This window comes from Thamnophis sirtalis, unplaced genomic scaffold (genome assembly GCF_051295495.1).
Source record: "Thamnophis sirtalis isolate CommonGarterSnake01/CBP01778 unplaced genomic scaffold, rThaSir2_p1.2 scaffold_6, whole genome shotgun sequence".
Classification (NCBI taxonomy): Eukaryota; Metazoa; Chordata; class Lepidosauria; order Squamata; family Natricidae; genus Thamnophis; species Thamnophis sirtalis.
In genome coordinates, this window is record NW_028261386.1 from 22,803,509 (window position 1) to 22,827,351 (window position 23,843).

Below are 23,843 nucleotides of genomic sequence, written 5' to 3' on the forward strand. Positions count from 1 at the left end.
CGCTATGACCCCGCCTTTCCCATCCACTCTTCCACCAATCATGGACGAGGGAAGAGTTCCAAGAGTCCAAATCCCGCCTTCCTCGAAACCTTCATTTTGGGAGCGCAACAACAACGACGACAAAAAAAAACACCTCTTCCTTTTTTTCTAAGCTCCCTGGGCTTTTGCGTCACGTCGCTTCTACGACGATTGGAGACGTCGCAGCTTCGTGCGTGGAGCAAGCGTTCCGACTCGCGCAGGCGTAGAAACGGCCTCTTGGGGTGTGTAGCAACTCTTCAATCCAGCTGCGCATGCGTAAGGGTTGGCCCTCGGTCCATTCACATCCTTTGACGTCAGGGAGCAACTTCTTGTCTGCAAGACAAGGGAGCGGCCGCCAAATCAGCGTGCGCGCCCCCGCGCCCTTCCTCATCCTTTGCGTGAGCGTAACCCCGCCCCACCCGTCCACTGAGTCCCGCGGCCGGCTGTGCGTGCGTACGGCCTGCTCCGGTTCGGAGCGTGACTGACTAAGGGAACCGAAAGGAGCGGTCGCCTGAGGAGGGGAACCGAGGGGCATGAAGTCGAGCGCCGCCGTCGCTGTTCACCCGTGAGGTAGTTGTGCCCGGGAGCCGAAGTCCCTACAGCTGCTGCCTGCCCTGCCCGGCCCGGCCGCTGTCACCAAGGCAGCCATTTTGTGCCTCCCCTTTCCTCCCTCAGCTTGCCGCCGCCTCCTCCTTCGCCACCGCCGCGGAGCCCGGCCTTGTGCGTTGTAGTACGGAGGGGTCTCGGAGGGCCCAGGGCGGCGGCGGCGGCGCCTGCTGAGGCAGAGCCTGGCGAGGAAGTGGCGCGCGGCGCGGGGGGGCCCCCATGGCGAAGAAAACCTACGACCTGCTCTTCAAGCTGCTGCTGATCGGCGACTCGGGCGTTGGCAAGACCTGCGTGCTTTTCCGGTTCTCCGATGATGCTTTTAACACCACGTTCATCTCAACCATCGGTGAGCGAGACTTGGGAGTGCCAAGTATTGCGCCCGCGGCTTTTTTTTCCTTTTTTTTATTTAATGCTCCGACGTTCCTCCAGAGAGCCTCTTTTGTGCTCTTCCTATGTAATATTTGTATTTTCTCCTTCATCTCGGCTTTTTCTCTCTCGTTTTTTTTTCCTTTTTCCTGTCCTCCTCTAGAAATGTCGGTTCCATTCTCTTCTCCCCCTTCCCCCGAGAAATTATTCTTCCAGTGCCGATAAGAGCAAAAGATGATACGAGTTTGGGGTTGTTAGATTGAGGAAGTTTATTTTATGAGGTAACCCCACCCCAAATATCTTGTCTTGGCATCCTTTGTTCCTGTTCTCTGTCTCATTATACTTTTCAGTTTTAAATGTAGGATAACCCTTTCACCTAATATTTTTCACCTAGCATTTTTCAGAGTACGATCCATTCTGGAATAATCTATGTTTCTTGGTAATGTAGCAGCTGACTTTATGAATTTTCTTTTTACTTTTATATTGGGTTGATATTTTGCAATCTCTGCCTTCCATAAGGGAAAAAAAAGGGTTAGCTGTCATTCCAGTTGCACAGTGGGCTGTGCTTATTCAAACAGCCCTAGCCTTTTAAAAAGGAAAGAAAGAATGTTTTAAATTCATTATGCTAACTGTAGCACAGTGATCCAAACACCCTTTGGTCCTTCCACTAATATCAGTACTGCATACTCCATTTCTTTCATGTTGTTAGTGGAGTATGGCTTTATACCACTATACCTAACCAATGCCACATTCATTCCTGGGAGTGACCTCAACATCATCCAAGGTTTTCTATTTCTCCCACACCCCCTAGTGTTGATACTGCTTGTTCATACTAGTTTTCTTAAATATATATCGTCCTTTGTGGCTAATTTCTTTGTTCATATTTGTTATATACATTTAACTGCTACTCTGTGTCCCAAATGGACATCTAGTAGTTGATCCATGTATACAGATTAATGGCTGTGGCCCTACTGTTAGTTTCTGATGTTTGGAGGAAATAAATTTCTCTATGAAAGAAGTGGTAGTGATTTCTGGAATTCTAGAAATGTGTGAAACAGTTTTTGTTTTATTTCAGTGCTAGACTTCAATGCTGGTTCTTTGAGAGTTCTAAAAGTTTTCATGGCTGGAAATAGGTTATTGGTTTATGAAAACCTTATTTTTTTAAAAAAAATATTGTGACTTAGGCAGTTTCTCTAACCATTCTGTAAGATTAAATCATGAGTTTTGAATGAAAATTGTATTCTCCAGCTTTACTACATACCCCTATTAATGCTGAGGATGCAGAAAGTTCTGTATAGATACTTCAGATTCCTAAAAGGAATTCAATTGAATCAAACCTATTAAAATTATTCATCGAGTTTTGCTTTGCATACTTTAGTTTATCAAAATATTCCAAAGATCTCAAATTACAAGTATAGTTTGGTAGTATAATTTGCTAGTAACTGCTGCAGTTTCTCTTAGTGCTGGGGATTTTCAGCTGAATATGAAAGTAAACATTGGCGGATTGTGCAGCACTTCCAGTTCAAAGGCAAAGAGGAGCCCCTGGGTTTGTATAGGGCATAAATATAGCACCTACCTGTATCTCCTTAAAATAGCTATGCCTTTTCTTATGATTATATGGTTATCCCCTGCAGTTGTTCCATAGACTAAAGAAAAGACATCTTTGGTTCACAAAGTTACATAGCACACACACAGTGCTACCGGATGTCTATGCCCATGCATGCTCTTAAGGATTTTTTGCTTTTGAATCCAAAGTATCATATAATCTTACTGTAGGACATTTATATAGACTCAGTCAAAAATTGCTTTATGCATAGAGTTTTTAATATAAATACTCGAGCATCATCTTAGCTATTTTCCTCACTTAAATACACGGCTACACATTAACATTGAAGAACAGTATGTGGATGCTAAATAACCATATTTATTGGTGAATCATAGATAATTTTTATTGAGATACATTTCTTTTCTAAAAGGTCTGACTGAGGAAAGACTTTACTTTTATTAGTGGCAGCAGTTAATGTTCATTTCCTCAAGTTTGCATATAGTGAATGCATTTGTTTGTTCCATAAAAAAATCTATAGGTGTAGGATGTTTTTAAAAGTTCTAAAGAGAAGCCATCTTAGAGTTGATCCACGTATTATGTACACTGATCCGTAAAACTACTGAAGGTAATTGCATCTTGATTATACACTGATCCGTAAAACTACTGAAGGTAATTGCATCTTGATTATAATATGCATGTTCCTATTAATTTAGATGTAAATTTAAATAATGTAATATATAGTGGCTTTTGATCTAATAAATTTATTACCAGAAGTTTTCACTGAAAAAAATTCCCTTAATAAGATGCATAAAAGTTGGCAGTTTGTTTTTTAGAGGTAATGTAGATTCTTTTTACAACTGATTGCTGCTATACAGATAACTTTATTGTTTTAGACATTAAAAATATGACCTCTAAATTTATCTTTCTAGTTTTGCCTAGTTTAAAATTTAAATTTAGTACTTATTGATAGTACTTGACTTAAAACCACAATTGGGACTGGAATTTCAATCGTACGTTATTGCCATTGTAAGTAAAGCACCTGATTTTTTTTACCATTTTTATAGTGAATTAGTCATTAAGCAAAATCATTTTGTTTACTGGAAACTGGCAAAAAAGTCACAAATTACAGTCATGTGACTTCAAGATGCTGCAGTGATTCATAAATGCAAGCTGATTGCCAAGTGTCCAAAAAATGTGGCAATATGATCATGGGGGAAAACAATGTTTTACGAGTCCCAGAAGGCTGTAATGCACTTTTTCCAAGGCCATCGTAACTTTGAATGAACAACCAACCGTAAGTTGAGAACTATCTTAGCATTCAAAGTTATGACAGACCTCTCCATTACTACTTATGACCTGGTTTCAAATCTCTGAAGCCACACATACACTCTCCAGCAGTGACATGATCGCATTTTGGGCACTTGGCAATCAATCCACATTTCCAAGTATTTGCAGCATCCCAGGATCACATGACTGCAATTTATGTTTTAATTCATTTATTGCTGGAAATGGATTTACTTCCAGTTTCAAGCAAATGCTCTTTGCCTAAAATGGGTTTATTGGGACTGCCACAAAAAAGGTAGCAAAAACAGGCATGGTCACATAGTGATCCAGTTAATGACTGGGACAACAATCCATTGTAAGGGCTCAATTATAGTCATAAGTCAAGATCTATCTGTATGTGGTTATCAGTTGCATAGCATTCCCTCATGCTCACTTAAAAACAGAAGTTTTAGAAAGCCTTTTCTTTTGCTGGCATAAAGCAGGGGTGTCAAATTCAAGGGCTGCGGGTCGGATGTGATCCACCAAGTGCTTAGATCTGGCCAATAGGGTTGCCCTGGAAACAGTGAAGGATTGGCCCACAGTGCCTCTGCCAGCAATAACGCAGCTCGGGAGGGCCATGCATGGCCCTCCTGAACTCTGTTTTCACTGGCAGAGGGTTGCAGGAGGTTGTTGCAGGGGAAAACGGCTCTCGGGACCCCGTTTTCACTGGCAGAGGGTTGCAGGCATCATAGGCGAAACGGAGCTCGGGGGCTTGTTTTCGCTGGCAGAGTACTCGGGGCCCCAACACGAGTGATGTCCAACTGGCCATATCCCCTGACCATGTCCCCAGCCCTCCCAAGGTCAAACATAACTGATGCAGCCCTCAATGAAATTAAGTTTGAAATCCCTGGCATAAAGGTTAATAATATCAGGTTTATTAAGATTAGAATAGTTGTTTAAAAACTTTCCATCTCTGACTTTGGCAGCATGATATAGATAGTCCTCAATTAATGACCACTCATTCAGCGACTGTCTAAAGTTATGCTGGCACTGAAAGAGTGGTGTCTGCGGCTAGTTCTCAAACGTCCATCTGTCCTAAAGTTCTTGTGTTCCTGATCTTGATGCTTGCCAACCAGCTTGTACTTGCAACATTGTAGTGTCCTGTGAACACAGGATCATGATTTGCAACCTTCCTTGTTGGCTTCATACAAGCAAAGTCAATAGAGAAGCTAGCAGCGAAGGTCACAAAGTGCTCTCCCTTGTCTGTGCACACTCTTCAGGCCTCATTGTGCTTGCATCAGACCTCCTTGGCCATTTGGGCATCCTCCCCCACATGGCAGCTGCCACCCCAAACCCCACTGTACTTGCACTGTGTTTCTCCAACACTCAAGCACCCAAAAAGTTCCTCTCTCATCTGGTAGCAATTGTCTCAAGTCCTGCCAAACTTATGCCACGTCTTTCCTGATACTTGTGCATCCTTTCCCACCTGGCAGCAGCCACTTACCTGCCTTCAGGCTTGCTTGTGAGCCACCTGGGATTTAACATTTCCTGCCAATGTTCCCACTGACTTTGGTTGTTAAAAGCCAGCAGTATGTTGCAAGGTGTTTACTTAACAACCCATCATCTTCTCTTAACAATGGCAAAATATACTGCAGGAATTGCTGTCACTAAGCGATACAGTCATCTAATGTTGTGCTTTGCGACTACATCACTTAGGGATGGAAATTCCAGTCCCAAATTGCCATTGTAACTTGAGGACTACTTGTAGTGTCATGCTAAGGATCTATAATGTGTGTTCTTTATAACAGCCCCTGCTCTTTAGTATTTCCTTTGTTTAGCACAGGGGTCCCCAAATTCTTCAGCTCATTAACTCCTCAATGAAGTTACCAATTGTTCATCAACCTCAAAACATAACAGGGACAACTCAAGGCTGCTTCCACTACTGACTGACCAATCAAAACTGTGTTGCTTCTAACCACCTCATCTTCAGGACTAGGAATTGGTGTGCAGCTTTACAGAGACCTCAAAGATTAATTGAACCCTATCAACCATCTATTATTTATCAACCACTTATTGATCTGCAGACATCTATTGACTTTCTGGATAGACCCATCGACCTGGGGATATTGATATTGACCAATTTGGGTAACTCTGGTCTAACCTCTACCCGATTGTGTTTAAAAGGGCCCTTGAAACTTGGCTTTTTCCATAGGCCTTACGTTGGATTAGCTGGCAGATCCTGTGTGCAGTGATGTTTTAGAATATATTTTGCTTCTTCAGAATGTGTAGCTTTTTTACCGGTATCTTTTTTAATAATGTTTTTATTATTGTACTTTGTCCAAAGCTATTGAATTGAACACTCATATATTTAATAAATAAATAGGAACTCTTATTTTTAACATAGAGAATCTCCCACCTGCATTTACTGTCTTGTTAAACATCATTTAGTAAAAGGTCCAGTCTAGTTTTTGGGTATTTGTCAGTTCATTTATTTATTTATTTATTTAATTAAATTTATACATTATTCTCTCCGCAGTAAGGCAATTCTAGGTGACTTACAGATCATAAAAAGATAAAAAGAAAAACAGTTAAAAATTTAAAACTATGCAAATTAAAATTGTTAAAACTATAAAAAAGCAAGGGGTGTACGTTATGAAGATGAGGATGTCAACAACCTCCAGCAATGAACACCCCTTTGGGGCCTCAAGCAAAGCAAGAATGCCAAGTTTTAATGCTCTTTCTGAAGGCCAAAAGGGTGGGTGTACTTTTCACCTCCGTTGGTCAAGTGTTCCACAAGGTTGGTGCCAAAGCAGAAAAGGCCTTCTTGACCCACCTGAATTCTTGGGTTTCATAGTAGGCCTTTTCCACTGGCACAAGTGGGTTAGTCCCTTTGAGGTGAGTCAGCTCTTCAGATAACCTGGACCCATGTCATATAGAACAGTGGTCCCCAACCTTTTTATCGCCGCGGACCAGTCAGCCTTTGATAATTTTACCGTGGCCCGCTGACCGCGCGCAGGGGCGCACGGGGCTCTCTTCCCTGGAGCCTTTGCGCACGGCCCAGGAGCCTTTGCGCTGCAGCCTGGTCCTTCGCCTCCCCCCCCCCCCCGGAGAAAGTCGGTCCGGAGAAAGCCAGTCCCCGCGCCTCTCACTCCCACACGCGCCACCTCCGAGCGTCACAGCCCCACCAGCCCCGCATAGAGCGAGCGAGCAGCTCAAGGTCACCTCCGGACAGCGGCAGTGGCCCCTTCCAGAAAAACCTGCAGCAAAGGCGCCAGTTAACCACCACCTGCTTATCAGGGTTGGCTGCCTCGGGCGCTTGGGCAAAAGTGGCCCCGAGGAGGCGGACGCGCACAGCTGACGCGCGTCTTTCCGAGCTCCACAAAAAAAACCAACGGCCCCCTTTCGGTGCGAGCTGGAAGCCAGGCGGGAAGTTCCCGTTCTCTTACCTGGGCTGTGACGACTATTGGGGAAGTGTGCAGCGCCTCAGAAGTAAAGCTGCCGCCGCTGACACCGTTCCTTGCAAGCGACGGAGCGGCTGAGGCAGGAAGGCGCGCGGTGGTGGCAGCTGTTCAGCCAGCCGCCTCGCAGGAGAAGAGCCGCTCTTGGGTTTCGCAGGGGGCGGCGGTGGCGGCGGTACCAGCAGCGCCCGAGGATTTCACCAGCGCGCGCGCGGACCTTTGGGCAGCTGTTCAGCCAGCCGCCTCGCAGGAGAAGAGCCGCTCTTGGGTTTCGTAGGGGGTGGCGGTGGCGGCGGTACCAGCAGCGCCCGGGGATTCCACCAGCGCGTGCGCGGACCTTTGGGCAGCTGTTCATGTCCCCTGGCCGCTGCGCGGCCCGGTGCCAGGTACTCCACGGCCCGGCACCGGTCCGCGGACCGGGGGTTGGGGAACACTGATATAGAACTTTAAAGGTAATATGCAGCACCTTGAATTGGACTTGGAAGCAATGACATTATTATATGTGTCATCCTAGGGACCCCAAAAACTGTGCACATTGCTGCATTCTGCACCAGCTCTAGCTGGGCCTGTATATTAAATCATAACCCATTATCAGCATTTATCATCTTTCATTCTGGTGTTAATTAGTATACTTTTTTTCTTATATCCAGATACTTTCAGACTTCACTATGTTTGAAAGCCCTTTAGTAAGTTTTTACAGTCTCCTAATGTTTTGATTGGGGAAATTTTAGGAGTGCTGTAGTTCTCAATACATCTTTCAGATGTATTAAATGGATATAATGGTTGACACTTTACTTCAGGGTGACATTGGATCTTCAAAATTTAGTTTCTGGCACATCATTTAGCTTGCCAATGATTTGGGACAGTGTTATTTTTAGTTGTGGTCCTACTCCTGTTTGAAAAGTAAATGCTGAGAGGAGGGAGATGGTTTCTGTATCCCAGCTAGGATTGCTATAAATATCTTCCAGTGCTAAAATATCCAAGTCATCATAGGTTCCCTGATAGAGCGGAAAGTTGGACTTCAAAAGCAAAATTGAACATAATCAAGGATTCCCCATATTGTACTATATTATCAAATAACATCTTTTATGTTGGAGTGCAGAGAAATTATTTTCAACCCATGTATCTTGGATTTTGATCTATTACTGTTAAGGCATTGGTCATGGTTTACCGGGCAGTTACTAAAAGAAAGTGTCATAAGTACACCTCTGGAAGATTTGGGTATGGAGGTTTATTTTACACGCCCTAAGCATCATTTACTTAATGCTTTTTAATGACAATGAGAGTTGTGTTATATTTTTATAATGTAAATGGACTGCTATTCAACAGTTATTTTAATTATGATATAAACTGGCTTGTTGGGTTTAGCTACCTGGGATTTTTCTCATTACTAATACAGGGTAGTTGGTGTATTTGACGGAGCTTTATTTTAGATTTTGTATATAAGTAACCCTTTACAAATACTATTAAGTATTGCACTTATAAAGTGCAATATGTAGATCTGGAATACTGTATGCTGGAATTCTGAATCACCTTTGTTAGTGTCTTCCTGGACCAATATGCTTGATAACCACAATCTTTAAAGTTTTGTTTTATTTTTGGATCAAATATGGTCTTTGTTAAAGTCAAATAAAGAAAATCATCTTATACAAACCCTTTCAGGTATACCAGTTCAATAACTGAGTTCACAAACCATTCTGATCATAATTTATCAAATAAAGCACACTGGTTGGGTCCATATATCGTGTGGTAAGTAAAATCAAATAAACAACACTATATGTTACAACAGGGACAAGCAGTTTATAGAGCTCATGCCCCACATTTGCAATCTGTAGTGCATGCCTAGACATTGCTGTCTGGGTGGAGGACAATGATGAAAGACTCCTGTAATGTCATCACATAAATGCCACAAGTTACGTACTTGCACCCACTGTTGTTGAGACGAGAGTACATATTCATGGTGTATGCGTGATGATATCATTGTTTACTGTGATGGCTGCTATGCCCAGATCATTCTGCTAGAATTTAATGGCAAGATAACATTTTGACAGTGAGGTACTTCTTGCTTTTTAATTTTATTATTAATAAATATGGAAGATGGCTACCCCCTCTGGAAGTACCATATCATCAGCTACATCTCATTCTTCCCTCAAAGTTAAAAGAGCATCTCCAAAGGGAAAAAAGTTGTCTACTTGAATTTAGCAAGATTTGTGAATCTAGCAAGAAGGTGAGGCAAAAGAACAATGATATACAAGTAGTCTTTGCTTAAAAATCATTTATTCAGTTCATGATGGCACTAAACAAATGGTAGTTATGGCCAGTTCTCGAGGTTACATCTATTGTAATATACCTGCAGTCACATAATCAAAATTTGGGTGATTGGCAACCCATCCAAATTTATGACCATAGCTTGTGCTTCAACTCCCTTATTCGCCTATAGCAATAGCAATAGCAGTAGACTTATATACCGCTTCATAGGGCTTTCAGCCCTCTCTAAGCGGTTTACAGAGAGTCAGCATATTGCCCCCAACAATCTGGGTCCTCATTTTACCCACCTCGGAAGGATGGAAGGCTGAGTCAACCCTGAGCCGGTGAGATTTGAACCGCTGAACTGCTGATCTAGCAGTAGCCTGCAGTGCTGCATTTAACCACTGCGCCACCTCGGCTCTATCTTCTCTCCCTTCCCACAACCCCCATCCCTTGCAGTCTCTGCCCTTTTGGCCTTACAAAGGGCTAGCAGCTATCTGAGCTGGAACATTTTGTTAGTAGTAGCAGGAAAAAAGCAGGGGTGTTCAACTGGAGGCATCTCAGGTGAATGGCAGTAGAATGCAAAGCAGCCAAAAGGGCAGAGATTGAGGGGGAGTTGAAGCAGAGGCAATTGCAGCAGGGCAGGAGAAGCGGGAGGTCACCATCTAACCACAGCAGCTGGAACTGACATTGCTAAGTGGTGTGAGTGGTGTGTGTGTGTGGTGGATTAGATCTCCAAAGTCCCTTCCAGGTCTGCTATTCTGTTAACTGTTTTCCCTAATGACTGCTTTGCTTAGCAATAGAAAAAGGATTAACCTGAAAACGTGTTGACCTCTTTACAGGTAGTAAAATACTTGTTCAATCCTTGCTTTTTTTATTATATTGCTGCACATAATGAATCTTTTTGAGATTGTTTTTTCATTACCCTCCTAAAATAGCTATCCATTCTCTTCGTATATATTAGAATACAATAGAATTAATATTTTCTTGTGGTACAGGAATTCAGATCAAGAATACCTTTAAAACTACAATTATGAAATTTTCACATTTCCATTTTGGAAATAAATGAACAATTAAATATTTACTGTAAAGCCTGTTACCTTTGTCTGGAAAGAACTAATCTGACCTTCAGTACTATGGCAAAAGAACTTAAATACAATATAGCAGCATGCAGAATGTGAAGAATTGAAGAAAATTATGTAAATGAGAATCTGTCGTGTTCATGAATAGTGGATGAATGGATAAAAGTATTTTCGAAGAGCCATGGTATCTATTGAATATAGGGGCTTGGTTCATATATTCCAGTATGCCCTGATTTTTGTTTTTTTTTAAAAAAACACATTTATTGAATAAGTTATCTGATTTGTTAACACTAACCAGTGAATTGTGATTTAGGAATTCTCATAATTTGTTTCACACATGATGCCAAATAACAACTTAATGATTAATTAATGATAATGCACTGTATAAAAATGTAACAGTGTAATTTATGATTATTATAGCTCCAAGATGTCTATGGAGATTCTCAGTCATCCAGGTCATGGTTGTCCTTAAAGGTGCTTTTTCCCCACCAGCCGAAGAAGCTTCTTGGATAAGAAGCGGAACATCTTCAAAGGAAAACCAGAACGTCCAGTTGCCTCTTGAAAAAGCACCTTTGGGATAGCTCCAAGATCTTACTAAATTTTTATCTGTTCACACAACACGTTTAGCCATAATTTGGTTTGTCTTTGATTTAGTGTGTTGCTGAAACTGACCATTTGTGACAGTGTGAATTCTGTTAATTCTAGTAGGAGATCTGTTATTTGTGGAGTAAGGGTATTTTTATTCATTTAAATTTGAGCACATTAGAGGACTTCTGTTCTTCCTACTTGACACAAGTGCAAAATGAAGACAATTAGTACCAACATTTTTAAGTTGGATAATCAATAGTGGGAACAAGAAACAAAATGTTTATGTTCCTATTCTGAGTTGACTATGGCTTGGGCAATATAGAATTGGATTCATAGGATCTGAAATGACTTCATATGCCCCAGATGTAAAAAACAGTGAAATTCAAAACCGGTAGAGGAGCCCTGATAGTGCAGTGGTTACAATCCTCCAGTACAGGAGCCCTGGTGTCACAGTGGTTAAAATGCAGTATTGCAGGCTAACTCTGGAATTTGATCCTGACGGGGCTCAAGGTTGACTCAGCCTTCCATGCTCTGAGGTTGGTAAAATGAGGACCCAGATTGTTGGGGGCAATGTGCTGACATTGTAAATTGCCCAGAGAGGGCTGTAAAGGTATATAAGTCCAAGTGTAATTGCTAATTGCTATTGCTAGATACTAGATGACAGTAAAGAGCTACTGAAAATGCATTTTTTTGTCATCTAGTAATCATCCAGGTTTTTTCAACCCAACTCTAATAGCCTTTGCCATAACATTCTTTCCAGTTAGAACTACCATTTGTCCTAGGGGATTCTGATTGAAAGGGATTTGGACTTTTGTGTCTCATATAGGACACAACCATTTCAATTCATGACCTTCTCCAGAGCAGAGCAGGAGGAGATCTTAGCAGAAAATATTAATTTGTCAGTCCATTAATGAGTTACTTTTAAAAAGTTTTAAAATCAACCTTCAAACTTTTATTGAATAAGCCTAAATATGATTTTGCAGACCATCAGAAACATGAACACTCCCCCCTCTTCCCAAGTTCATCTGCAGATTTTCCATCTAGGCTGTCTGCCAAAATATTACCGATTTATACTTGGTAGAATGAGCAAAGAAAAAAATCATCCTCTGCCTGGATGGAGCCTTGAAATATATATATATAATGTTGTATTTGTGCTGATAAACAAATAAAAATAATATATATATATGCATCAAAGATGTTTAACAAAAATTAAAGCATCCTTGTAGCAAAAAGTACTATGGATTGTATTAGTTTGTGAGAGTGTACATGAACAAGTATATATTAAAAATTTTAAGCTATCCATTCATTGAAGCTTTCTGGGCAGTTTATAATGAAAGAAATTGATTCAATTTAAATAAAACTATATCAATAATATCAAATAAAATATAGAAAGAAAACACCATACAGAGTAAACATCAGCAAGGTAGTGACTCAAACAATACCTTTGTTAAAAAAAATATATTAGAAACCAGTTTTTAAAAATAGGAAAATGGAAGGTTTTCACCTGGTGCCAAAATAAAACTAAAATGAGCACCCATCACACTTCTCTGTGGAGGGAATTCCATAAATAGGATGCTACCAATTATGTTCTACTTGATATATGCCGTTATAACCTTAGGACCACATCACTGCATCCATTAAGCAAGGATCTTACATGAATTCATATAGGAAAAGGTGGACGTCCCTGGCAAACAAGCCAGTGGAGGAGAGCTGCAGGCGAGTGTCATAGATTGGCACTGTGGAGTACAGGGCAGGTGGGTGAATGAAAAAGGTGTTGGGTACAATTTGCACCCATCTGCCAGCTTCCCCATTTACTTTGATTGTGGGAAGCTGGCAGGGAACATTGGGAATCACACGTATTGCAACCATCATAAAATACAAGTTGGTTACCAAGCAACCAAATTGACTATGTGATTGCAGAAATGCTGCAATGGATGCAACTTTGAGGACCAGTCATCCCTCATTCAGTACCATTCAATCGCTGAAGGGGTAGTTGTAACCTGAAGACTACCTATGTGGGCTTGTACTCATGTTTGATCAGACACACTCCAAGTCTTCCACTAGTAATGCCTTAGGAATTGATTCTGGCACTTCATTCTGTTGTGTCTACTAGTATCAAAGGTGGGTTCCTACCGGTTCGGACCAATTCGGCCGAACCAGTAGTGATATGCCAGCCTGAACCTGCACTCGTTCTGCACTGGTACTGTACTCTGCAAAGCAGAGTTGGCAACACCTCTGCCCAAGGCTGCCTAACCTTCATGTGTAGCACCTGTACTGGCTGCCTCTAATCTGCAGTTTACTTCTGAGCACCATGCTCACTAGTAAATGTGTTCACGAGTAAACTGCAGATTAGAGGCAGCCGGCAGATTCTGGCTTGCTTGCTTGCTCGGCTGCTCTCCCCCCCCCCCCCGGAGCTCACGGACAATGAATGAACCTGCCATGTCCTGTCTCTGTGCATCGAGGAGGCCAAGCAGCAGCAGGAGCATGGACTTCAGCAGAAAGTGGCTGCCAGCATTACCTTCAGGTGAAGATGTGAGATGGGAGGCTCGATCCCACTTAGGAGCCTCAGTTTACTCGTGAGCACCATTGGCCTTTCTCCCTGCCTCTCCTGGCCAATGTTGCTCACCAATAAACTGCAGCTAGGATCTCTCCCAGACTTCGCCCCCTCCTCCGCTGCGAGCAAGGGGCAGCCCGGCAAACTGGGCGCCCGAAAACCTCGCTTTCCTGTCGGCAGTGAGTGGCTGCATCCAGCTGGGGGATCCGAGGGCCTGGCTGAGCAAGCGCTGGGTAAGCAGGCAGGAGGGCGACCTCGGAGTGTCGTTCACCCCAGCTTTGCCCCCAGTCAGTTCTGGTTGCAATCCATCGGTTGGCTTAACGGTCTGATGCTGGGAGTCGGGGGGCCCGCCGGGCAGGAGCAGTTTCAGTCAGTTGTTCCCAGGGCGGCAAAGCAGACCAACTTGAAGGGGATCTTTGGTGGAGCTGGTTGAGGGAGCAACCCCTGGCTTGTTGAGTCTAAACTGCTTGATGGGCCTTGTCTTGGGGTGGGCCCAAATTGCGCCCCACTGCGAGCATCTCTGAGCTGGTGTGTGCAGAGAAAAATCTTGCTCAGTAAAGAAAAACTTCTTGTGAGTATGAGGCAATTAACTTCTTGCACTCTTTTTCTTTACTGTGCAAGGTTTTTCCCTGCACACAACAGCTAAGAGACGCAGTAGGGCACAATTTGGGGGTGTCAGGTGGGGCTCAGAATGGGGCAGGGTAGACCTAGAGATGTGCATCTTACCAAAGACTGGCAGCTCCATGTTTTTCTTAAAAGAAAACACCTCTTCAAACGAGCTTGAAAATCTCTGAGGTTGTTTTGGGAGGGGGCAGTCGGACAGTGCTTTCCCCCCCTCCCTGGGCCCCTGCAGTCTCAGAGCCTGCAGCCTTGGAGCAACTCTTGGCCCTTGAATAGTAAAGAAAAACTTCTCGCCTCGCACTCAAGATAAGTTTTTCTTTACTGTGCAAGGGCCGGGAGTTGCTGCAGGCTCTGAGGCTGCAAGCACCCGGGGGGGGGGGGATGCTGCCCATCTGCCCCCTCCAGAAACAATTTTGGAAGTTTTGAAGCTCATCTGGAGAGGCATTTTTTTTTAAAAGAAAACTCCGAAAAAGCCACAGGATCTGGAGTGATGTCCTCCTTCAGCCCAGGCACAGCCAGAGCGAGTCGAGCACCCTCTGCACATGGGTTGCTCTGGAAGCCCTGAGGCCTCGGCTCAAAGGCACGCACCAGGGCTGGAGGAGGCGCTGCTGCAACCAACCACCATGGAGACACAACAGTGGCGCCAGGAGCATCCCAGCACAAGTGAGGCAGTTGGCTGAACCGGGGGGAGGGGAGTGATGAGGCTTCAGTCCAGGAGTGTGAGCATGGCTGCCCCACCGAGAGGAGTGCTTGCCTCCATTGGATCCATTGCCTCTGAAGGGCTCCCAGGCCGGTCTCCAGTTGATGGGGATGCAGGGCAGGACTGCCTGAACCACCATTTCTTTTCTCCCTGCGCTCCGTCTCCCGAGCAGGATAGCAAAGATCCCCCCCCCCGCTGCGCAGAGAGGGATGGGACGGGAATGGGGCGCCCAGCTGCTGGAGCGGATATGGCGGCAGGTGTGCGCGAGGACCCTGCATCATGCCCAACCCCAGGCAGCTGAGTGCTGCTGCTGTTGGAGCTGCGGGGCCCTGGTAGGTTCGCGGGCTTCTGCCCCTCGTGCCACACTTTGCGCGGCTCTTCCCTGGAACTGCCCTGGCTCCGGCAGCACTTCCTGGCTCTGCAGCGCTCGCTGCACCTGGACCACTTCATCTGCCAACCACAGGTGGGAGCCGGTCAAGCGGGGCTTCTCAGAGCAGCATCAACCTGGCTTATAGTATCCTCCGCAGCCCACTCTGCCGTGGCTCCTCTGGAGCTACGCGGAGTTGAATTGGTGGCGGGCAGCGATGCGGAGACTGAGGGAACGGGGGACAGGTGGCAACACGGTTCTCTGCTTGTGGGCCAGAAAGAGAAGCTGCCTTTGAGAGAGACCACGAAACAAAATAAAGGCGCTCTGGGGATCCGCTCCCCAAAAAAAGACAGCGAAGAGCTCTGGCCTGGTGTGCCCCCGCCTCAAAATCTTTTGCCACTGTTTCGGTGGGCATGGCTTTGGGGGGTCATATGACTGAGTGTCCGTGAGTGACGTCAAGTTGGCCATGGTCACTCAGTCACATGTCCCCCATCTAGCCACGCCCACCAAACTGGTAGTAAAACGTTTTGAAATCCACCCCTGATTAGAATGTAAATCTACAGTCTGTGAAATGTTAGCTGCTTTACTAATGTTTCATACTTACATCTAAGATCCAAAGTGGGCTATACAATCCATTCCCAATGTTATGTCTGATGCTAGGGTATTATGGTTACGTCTACTGTGTGACATAACAGAAACCAAAAACAAACCATATTATGGCAGTTAACGTGCTCCGTTGTGTGTCAGTATTTTATTGCTCAATCCAAATTTATTGAGTTTGTCAGCAAACTTCATATGATGGTAATTTTCTGTCTAGAAATGAAGATTATCGTGGCTTGTTGCAACATCTTGATGTAGCCATTTAATTTCTGATTTACGATTTCCAAGCTGTAAGCATTAATGAGGAAACGTATTTTAAGAGTTAAATCACAGTTAAAATCACAATGCAACAAGTATAAATTTATCTATACATTTGTCTGTTTAAATTCAGTTCATACTCAATCTTTTAACTAAACTCACTATTAAATAATGTTTCTTGTTAATTTCCATCTCAGGATGCTGTTTGGTGTTTAATCAGGCGTAGGTTTTGTATTCCTCCTTCAAACAGGATAGCTACTATGCCTTTTTCTATTTATTCTGACTATATTGGTGCAATTGAGTTATATACCCTAATTAATTATATTAACTCTCTGAATTTCATATTGCTGCTATTTTTTCCATCAGATATAAATATAAAGTCTGCTTATTAGAAATAGTGGAGAATCTTTCAAAGTCCTTAGGCAAATGAAACCTAAAATTAACATTTGATTTTCTCCCATTTTGTACTTCCCCACTCTTTTTCCTTATTTTACTCCATGACTCTTGATAATTGTCATATCATGTTACTTTGCAAAATAGTCAGAATTCTAGGCAATTATATCTATAATTCATTTTATTTTGAAATGAATGTTGATTGAAATGAAGATATCTGAATTTCTTGCATAGACCAACTCTGAAGCATCTACAATATTCTATTCTGTATAATTGGTTGCATGCTTCAGTATATCTTCTCAAAACAAAACTATTAATTGCATTTAATAAGCAGCAACTGATATCTAGTACATTTTACCAATGTAGTTTAATCCAATGTATTGGATTTCTAGAATATTGTCAGGGCAATTTTCAGTGTTAATAAGCGTTAGGAATAAATCCCAAGTAATTGATAATTTGATTTAATGTTGATATAGTTTTAGAAATTTAAAATACCAATGTTTACTTTATTACTTACCTTCCCAGACTTATTCCTGATGTGTTGTAAACTGAAAATTATTGTACAGTACTTCCGTCAGATATTTATATCAATTACAAAAACCAAAACTGCAAGAAATAATTTCTAATTACTCAGCTTCAAATCATTTCTCAGATCATGCAAAAAGTTGAAGGTGGCTGATATACATATGAACTTTGGACTTGGTGACTAAATTCTGGCATTGATTTGAGTTTCATAAGCTTATGGCGTGCGTATGTCATATACATCCTACATTTCGGTGAGAGAGCAAAACTTGAACTCGGAACAAAATGTTAAAAACTTTTGTAAAACCTGAATAGTATAGTTTTTGACTAGAAATCACATTTGTTGATTCATGACTCTGAAATATCATCCTGGATATTACAAAGAGGTGTTGCATATTAATCTCAAAGTTAATTTCCAGTCAAAATGTGTTCCATTGTTTTGAACTAGTTTTGTATCAAGCCTAAATTTAATACTCTCCCAAATAAAGATGGCACAGGCATTTAAGTTGTCCTAATGCTAATTGATGCTTCACATTTTCAGGTTTTTTTCTAATACTGTCAGATCAGACTTTCAATTTCAATTTGAAAATAATTCATAAATAAACTTTCTTATAATATAACACTTATAAATATATCATGATCTTCCAAAATAGCAAAACTATTTTGGTTTTAACAGTTTGGCGTAGCCTAAACTAACTAAGAATCTCATATTAATATGTCATAACTGGGCAGTTCCCGAACCGCATTTGGCCTAGCTAGCACCTTAAATCATACCATTAAAATTTAGTAGTGAAATGGCCTGTTTTATTGCAATTTTTATTTTTGTTACAAAATAGCATGCAGCAGACATTGAGGAGAAAAAAGTGGCCTGGTTTCAACACTTAATCATTCCCAGCCCCTCAAACAATCCAGAATCTCACAATTTGGCCATGAGATTATATAGTATGTAGCAGATGAATTATTTTTCCTCTAGTGAATATAACCATTTATATTTTTACATGCATTCAAGTAATTTTATCAATGTTTGCAAATCAGCATGGACGTATTTTTTTAAAAAAGTTAATAGTATTGTAGCTGGGTTCAATCAATGTAAATTATGTTTTTTTCAAATCCAGAGACATTTGTGATATTTACTTTCTGCTACATGGTAAAAGAATATGTTGATGAAATATATGGGAAATTCTTAAGAGGCATTTTTAGCCCAGGGAAAATCAGTTCTGTAGAAAAAAACATTAGACAATAATATAAACATCAGTTAAAATTACTTGATCACTTTTCATTCCTTCCTCCCTAGTCCACATTTTGTTTCAAAAATATAATGCATTTTAGAATAAGAACACTTATAATGGAATGTCATAGGAAGAGGGTGCATTCCAGAGAAGTAAGATACAATTTTGTCTCAATATTTCCTGTGAGAGAAAAGGGTGAAGACAGCCTTTTCCTAATAGTTCACAGAGTATATTACAAATGCAGATAGTAGGGTCCTCAATTAGGCATTTTTTTTGTCAATAGGTGTTAAACAATAAAAAAACTCAATTTGAAAGAATCCCAAGTGTCATTCTTGGTTTGGGCCTGAAAACATGGTGGCATAACATTAAAACAGAGCATGGCACTATAACTTTAATGCTTCGTGTTTAATGTATAACCAGCCAGCATTTAAACAAAAAAGAATCAGATATCAGAGACTCGCACCTCTTCCCCAGTACCTCATTGCCTTGTTGTTGTTGTTGTTGTTCTCCTTCCTCTTCCTCCTCTTCTTCCTCCTCTTCTCTTCCTCCTCCTCTTACCTCTCCCACCTCCACCTCCTTCATCTTCCTGACTTTGTTGTTTTTCCAAAATAAGTCATTGTTGCTCCATGTTTCTGATAATAACTGATACCCCAGCAGATGGACCAGGCTGTGTGACTTTCCACATTCACACAATGTGTTATCCGCTAATAGTCTCTACTTGAGCATATTGACCTGACACGTCAACCCTCAGCTTATTCAGGGTCCTCCAAGTAATATAAGGGAGATCAGATCCTTTAGTTATAGCTCCTTTACTGTTATTCCTTGCTCAATGCTTTCCGTCCTCCATTTTTTAATTCTGATTTACTCTTGCATATTCGCAAGAATGTTTGTTATAGCCATAAAGCTTTTTAAGATTTTTAAGATTTATTTTTTTAAAGATTTTATTAATATTTGTAGGCCGCCCTTTTCCCTGAGGGGACTCAGGGCGGCTAACATAAAATCGGGGAGGGGGAATACAAACGTTAAACATAGAGACATATAATAAAATAGTAAACAACATACATTCATCATTCGGGAGGGGCAACTATCCTTGTCCCCAGGCCTGACGGGCTAGCCAGTTCTTCAAGGCTGTGCGGAAGGCTTGGACGGTGGAGAGGGTACGAATCTCCACGGGGAGCTCGTTCCAAAGGGTCGGGGCTACTACTGAGAAGGCCCTCCTCCTTGTAGTTGCCAGCCGACACTGGCTGGCCGATGGAATACGGAGGAGGCCTAATCTATGTGATCTTATTGGTCGCAGGGAGGTAATTGGCAGAAGGCGGTCTCTCAAGTATCCAGATCCACTACCATGCAGGGCTTTATGGGTGACTAGTAACACCTTGAAGCGCATCCGGAGCTCGACAGGTAGCCAGCGCAGCTCGCGGAGGATAGGTGTTATGTGGGTGAACCGAGGTGCACCCACAATCACTCGCGCGGCCGCGTTCTGTACTAGCTGAAGTCGCCGGATGCTCTTCAAGGGCAGCCCCATGTAGAGCACATTGCAGTATTCCAGCCTAGAGGTCACAAGGGCCCGGGTGACTGTTGTGAGAGCCTCCCGATTCAGGTAGGGTCGCAACTGGCGCACCAGGCGAACCTGGGCGAATGCCCCCCTGGTCACAGCCGTTAAGTGGTGGTCAAATGATAGCTGTGGATCCAGGAGGACTCCCAAGTTGCGAACCCTCTCTGAGGGGTATAAAATTTGACCCCCCAGCCTGAGTGATGGAATATTGATCGAATCTTTGGGAGGGAAGCACAACAGCCACTCGGTCTTTTCTGGGTTGAGCACAAGCTTGTTAACCCTCATCCAGTCCATAACGGCCTCAAGGCCCCGGCTCATCACGTCTGCCGCTTCATTGAGTTGGCACGGGGCGGACAGATACAGTTGAGTATCGTCCGCATATTGATGGTATCTGATCCCGTGCCTGCGGATGATCTCTCCCAGCGGTTTCATGTAGATGTTGAATAGCAGGGGGGATAAGACCGAGCCCTGAGGCACCCCGTAAGTTAGGGGCCTAGGGGACGATCTCTGCCCCCCCCACTAACACCGACTGCGACCTGTCCGAGAGGTAGGAGGAGAACCACCGCAACACGGTGCCTCCCACCCCCACCTCCCGCAGTCGTCGCAGAAGGATACCATGGTCGATGGTATCGAAAGCCGCTGAGAGGTCAAGGAGGACCAGGATGGAGGAATGTCCTCCATCTCTGGCTCTCCAGAGATCATCGGTCAATGCGACCAAAGCGGTTTCTGTGCTGTAACCGGGTCTGAAGCCTGACTGGAAGGGGTCGAGATAGTTTGCTTCCTCCAAGGACCGTTGGAGCTGGAAGGCCACCACCTTCTCAACAACCTTCCCAAGAAAGGGAAGGTTGGAGACTGGACGATAGTTATTAAGAACAGCTGGATCCAGAGATGGCTTTTTTAGGAGGGGTCTCACCACCGCCGCTTTCAGTGCGGCGGGGAAGTTCCCCTCCCGAAGAGAGGCGGTAACAACCGCCTGGATCCAGCCTCGTGTCACCTCACTGCTGTTTGTGACCAGCCATGAGGGACACGGGTCCAGTACACAGGTGGAGGCACTTACAGCCCTCATGGCCTTGTCCACATCCCCGGGGGTAACATCCTGAAACTCAACCCAGAGATGTTCTACTTGATCCTCCTGTGCCTCGGCTGGAACTGCGGGGATGGAGTCCAAGTCCGACTGAAACCGAGCAATTTTGTCCGCTAAGAATTGGGCATAGTCCTCAGCTCTGCCCTGCAAGGGTTCCCCCGCTTCCCTTTTATTCAATAGGGAGCGGGTTATCCTAAACAGGGCGGCTGGACGGGACTCAGCGGACGCAACCAAGGTGGCTATGTAAGATCTTTTCGCTGCCCTAAGTGCCCTGGTGTATTCCTTGGTGCAGGTGGTTACCATTGCTCAGTTCGATTCGGACTTATCGGACCTCCATCGGTGCTCTAGGCATCTCCTCCGGCGCTTCATCTCCCGGAGTTCCTCGGTGAACCAAGGAGGTCTCCGGGATCCGCCGCCTCGGAGGGGCCGTAGTGGCGCAATCCGGTCGAGGGCCTCCGATGCTGCCGAGTGCCAAGCAGCAACCAGAGTCTCTACCGGACTGTGGGCGAAAGTATCAGGAATAACCCCAAGCTCCGTCTGGAACCCTAACGGTTCCATAAGTCGCCTGGGGTGGAACCACCTGGTCGGTTCCTCCTCCCTACAGTGGGGGTTTGGCCTCCGGAAGTCGAGCCTCAGTAGGCAGTGGTCTGACCACGACAGGGGTATGATGTCGTTACCCCTCAGACCAAGATCACAAATCCACTGCTCCGAGAGGAATACGAGGTCGAGCATGTGCCCCGCCGAATGGGTCGGGCCCCGAATTACTTGGGTCAAGCCCATGGCTGTCATGGAAGCCATGAACTCCTGCGCCCCGTCAGAGTTTTCACCGAGCGACGGCAAATTAAAGTCCCCCAGGACCATCAACCTAGGGAACTCAATTGCCAGCTCGGCTACCGACTCGAGGAGCGAGGGGAGGGCTGCTGCAACGCTGTTGGGAGGCAGGTACGTTAACAGCAGACCCACTTGACCCTTGAGGTCCAACTTTATCAGCAGAGACTCACACCCGACAAGCTCCGGAGCAGGGACCCTACGAGGAACTAACAACTCCCGGATAACAATGGCCACACCCCCACCCCTTCCCTGGGCTCTCGGCTGGTGTAGCACCTGAAATCCTTCTGGGCACAGCTCTACAAGGGGGACTCCTCCCTCTGGGCCCAGCCAGGTTTCAGTAATACATGCCAGGTCTGCCCTCTCGTCTAAAATTAAGTCCCGGACGAGAGGAGCTTTGTGTACTACAGACCTGGCATTTAGCGACAGCAGCCTGAGTCCAGGGTCCTGATCACTTGCGCCATCTGGTCTCGGAGTGGGACTCATAGGGCCGGAAGGAGGGATCTCTGTAATGTAGCGAACCCTCCTTCCCCGGTAATGGCCTGCCCTAAAGTCCCCGCCGTATCTGCCCCTCCCTGTTACGACCGTAATACCCCGACCCTCTCCCGTGTCTCTGGTCCCCTCAACACCCCCATGGCCCCCGCATCTCCCGGCAGGTCCTCCGAATCACACATACTCATGCACTCCCCCAAACAGTCCCCACGTAAGAGTTAAAAACACAAAAATTTACAACAATATGATAATAAAAAGTGGGACATTCATTCATCTCATACGTATCTCATGCATATCCCATACAAAGAGAGAAGAGAAAGATGAAAGAAAAGAAAGAAACTAAAATAGTTGCGTAGTTGATGTAGTTGATTTTCTACATCTGAATCAGCAAGCTTGGGGAATATGTCCATTCAGAGAATGTTGAGGATCATTTTCTTGCTGAGTTCTCTTGGCTGCTGCTTTTCTCATGATCTTAGGTGGAGCAATGCCAGCAAGAGGGTATATTTTCTCAGTTGGTGTAGGTTTGAGGCATCCTGTCACTAAACATACTGCTTCGTATTGTTAGTGCTAAAACTAAGGTTAAAATCTTGTCGGATATTGGTATCATTCAGAACAAGTGAATTGAATTTTATTTGGCAAAGTGTGATTCAACATACAAGGAATTTGTCTCTGGTATAGAATCATTCACTATACATGGCAAGCAATTTATTATTATTAATAAAAGAAGACAACACACCAGATATCACAGTTGTAGAAGGCCAAAGCATACAGTTTATTGATATCGCTGTTCCAGGAGACGCCAGAGTCGAAGATAAAGAACTGGAAAAAAATCACAAAATATTGCAACCTGGCCATCAAAATTATAAGGCTATGGATGAACATGTAACAGTGATACCCATTGTCACCAGGGCACTTGGTACCATGTCCAAGAATTTTACAAAATACATAAAGAAATTGCAGCTTCCTGCAATAACACCAGCGGAATTGCAAAAAATTGTGCTACTAGGAACATCATATATTTTAAGAAGATACTTGGTTGATACCTAAGACGCTGGCAGCAACCCATATCAACCATTACCACCAGTCAATGGTATTTGTAACACATCTTTAAATGTTCAGTTGACTAAGTTTCATGTTTAATGAATAAAAGAAATGATGATGTGTGGAATGTTGCAAGTACATCAAATGTTTGAAGAAGAAAAATGGCTTTGGGAGAATATGATGAAGATATATTGAAGTTAGTATATCAGGAAGGCTTACTGACTACTGAAAGACCAAACTGGCCTACAAGAAAGACCAACCGAAGAACAGAATGGAGGCATGGGAAGACAAAGCACCACATGGCCAGTATATTAAAAAAATAGCAGGGAAAGCACATAATAAACAAGATGTGGCAATCGCTAAGAGAATGAAAGTTGAAAAAAGAGACCGAGGATTAATTCTGACTGCACAAGATCAAGCCTTAA

General features: G+C 43.8%; 1 protein-coding gene across 1 annotated transcript in view; it reads left to right on the plus strand.

The window, feature by feature from the left end:
• The first annotated feature begins 362 nt into the window (after positions 1 to 362).
• Positions 363 to 23,843, plus strand: part of RAB10 (RAB10, member RAS oncogene family) — a 34,709-nt gene continuing 11,228 nt past the window's right edge. The window contains exon 1 of the mRNA XM_014057289.2: positions 363 to 970. Within this exon, the coding sequence (XP_013912764.1) occupies positions 844 to 970 (127 nt within the window). The 5' untranslated portion in view covers positions 363 to 843. The remainder of the gene's footprint in view (positions 971 to 23,843) is intronic.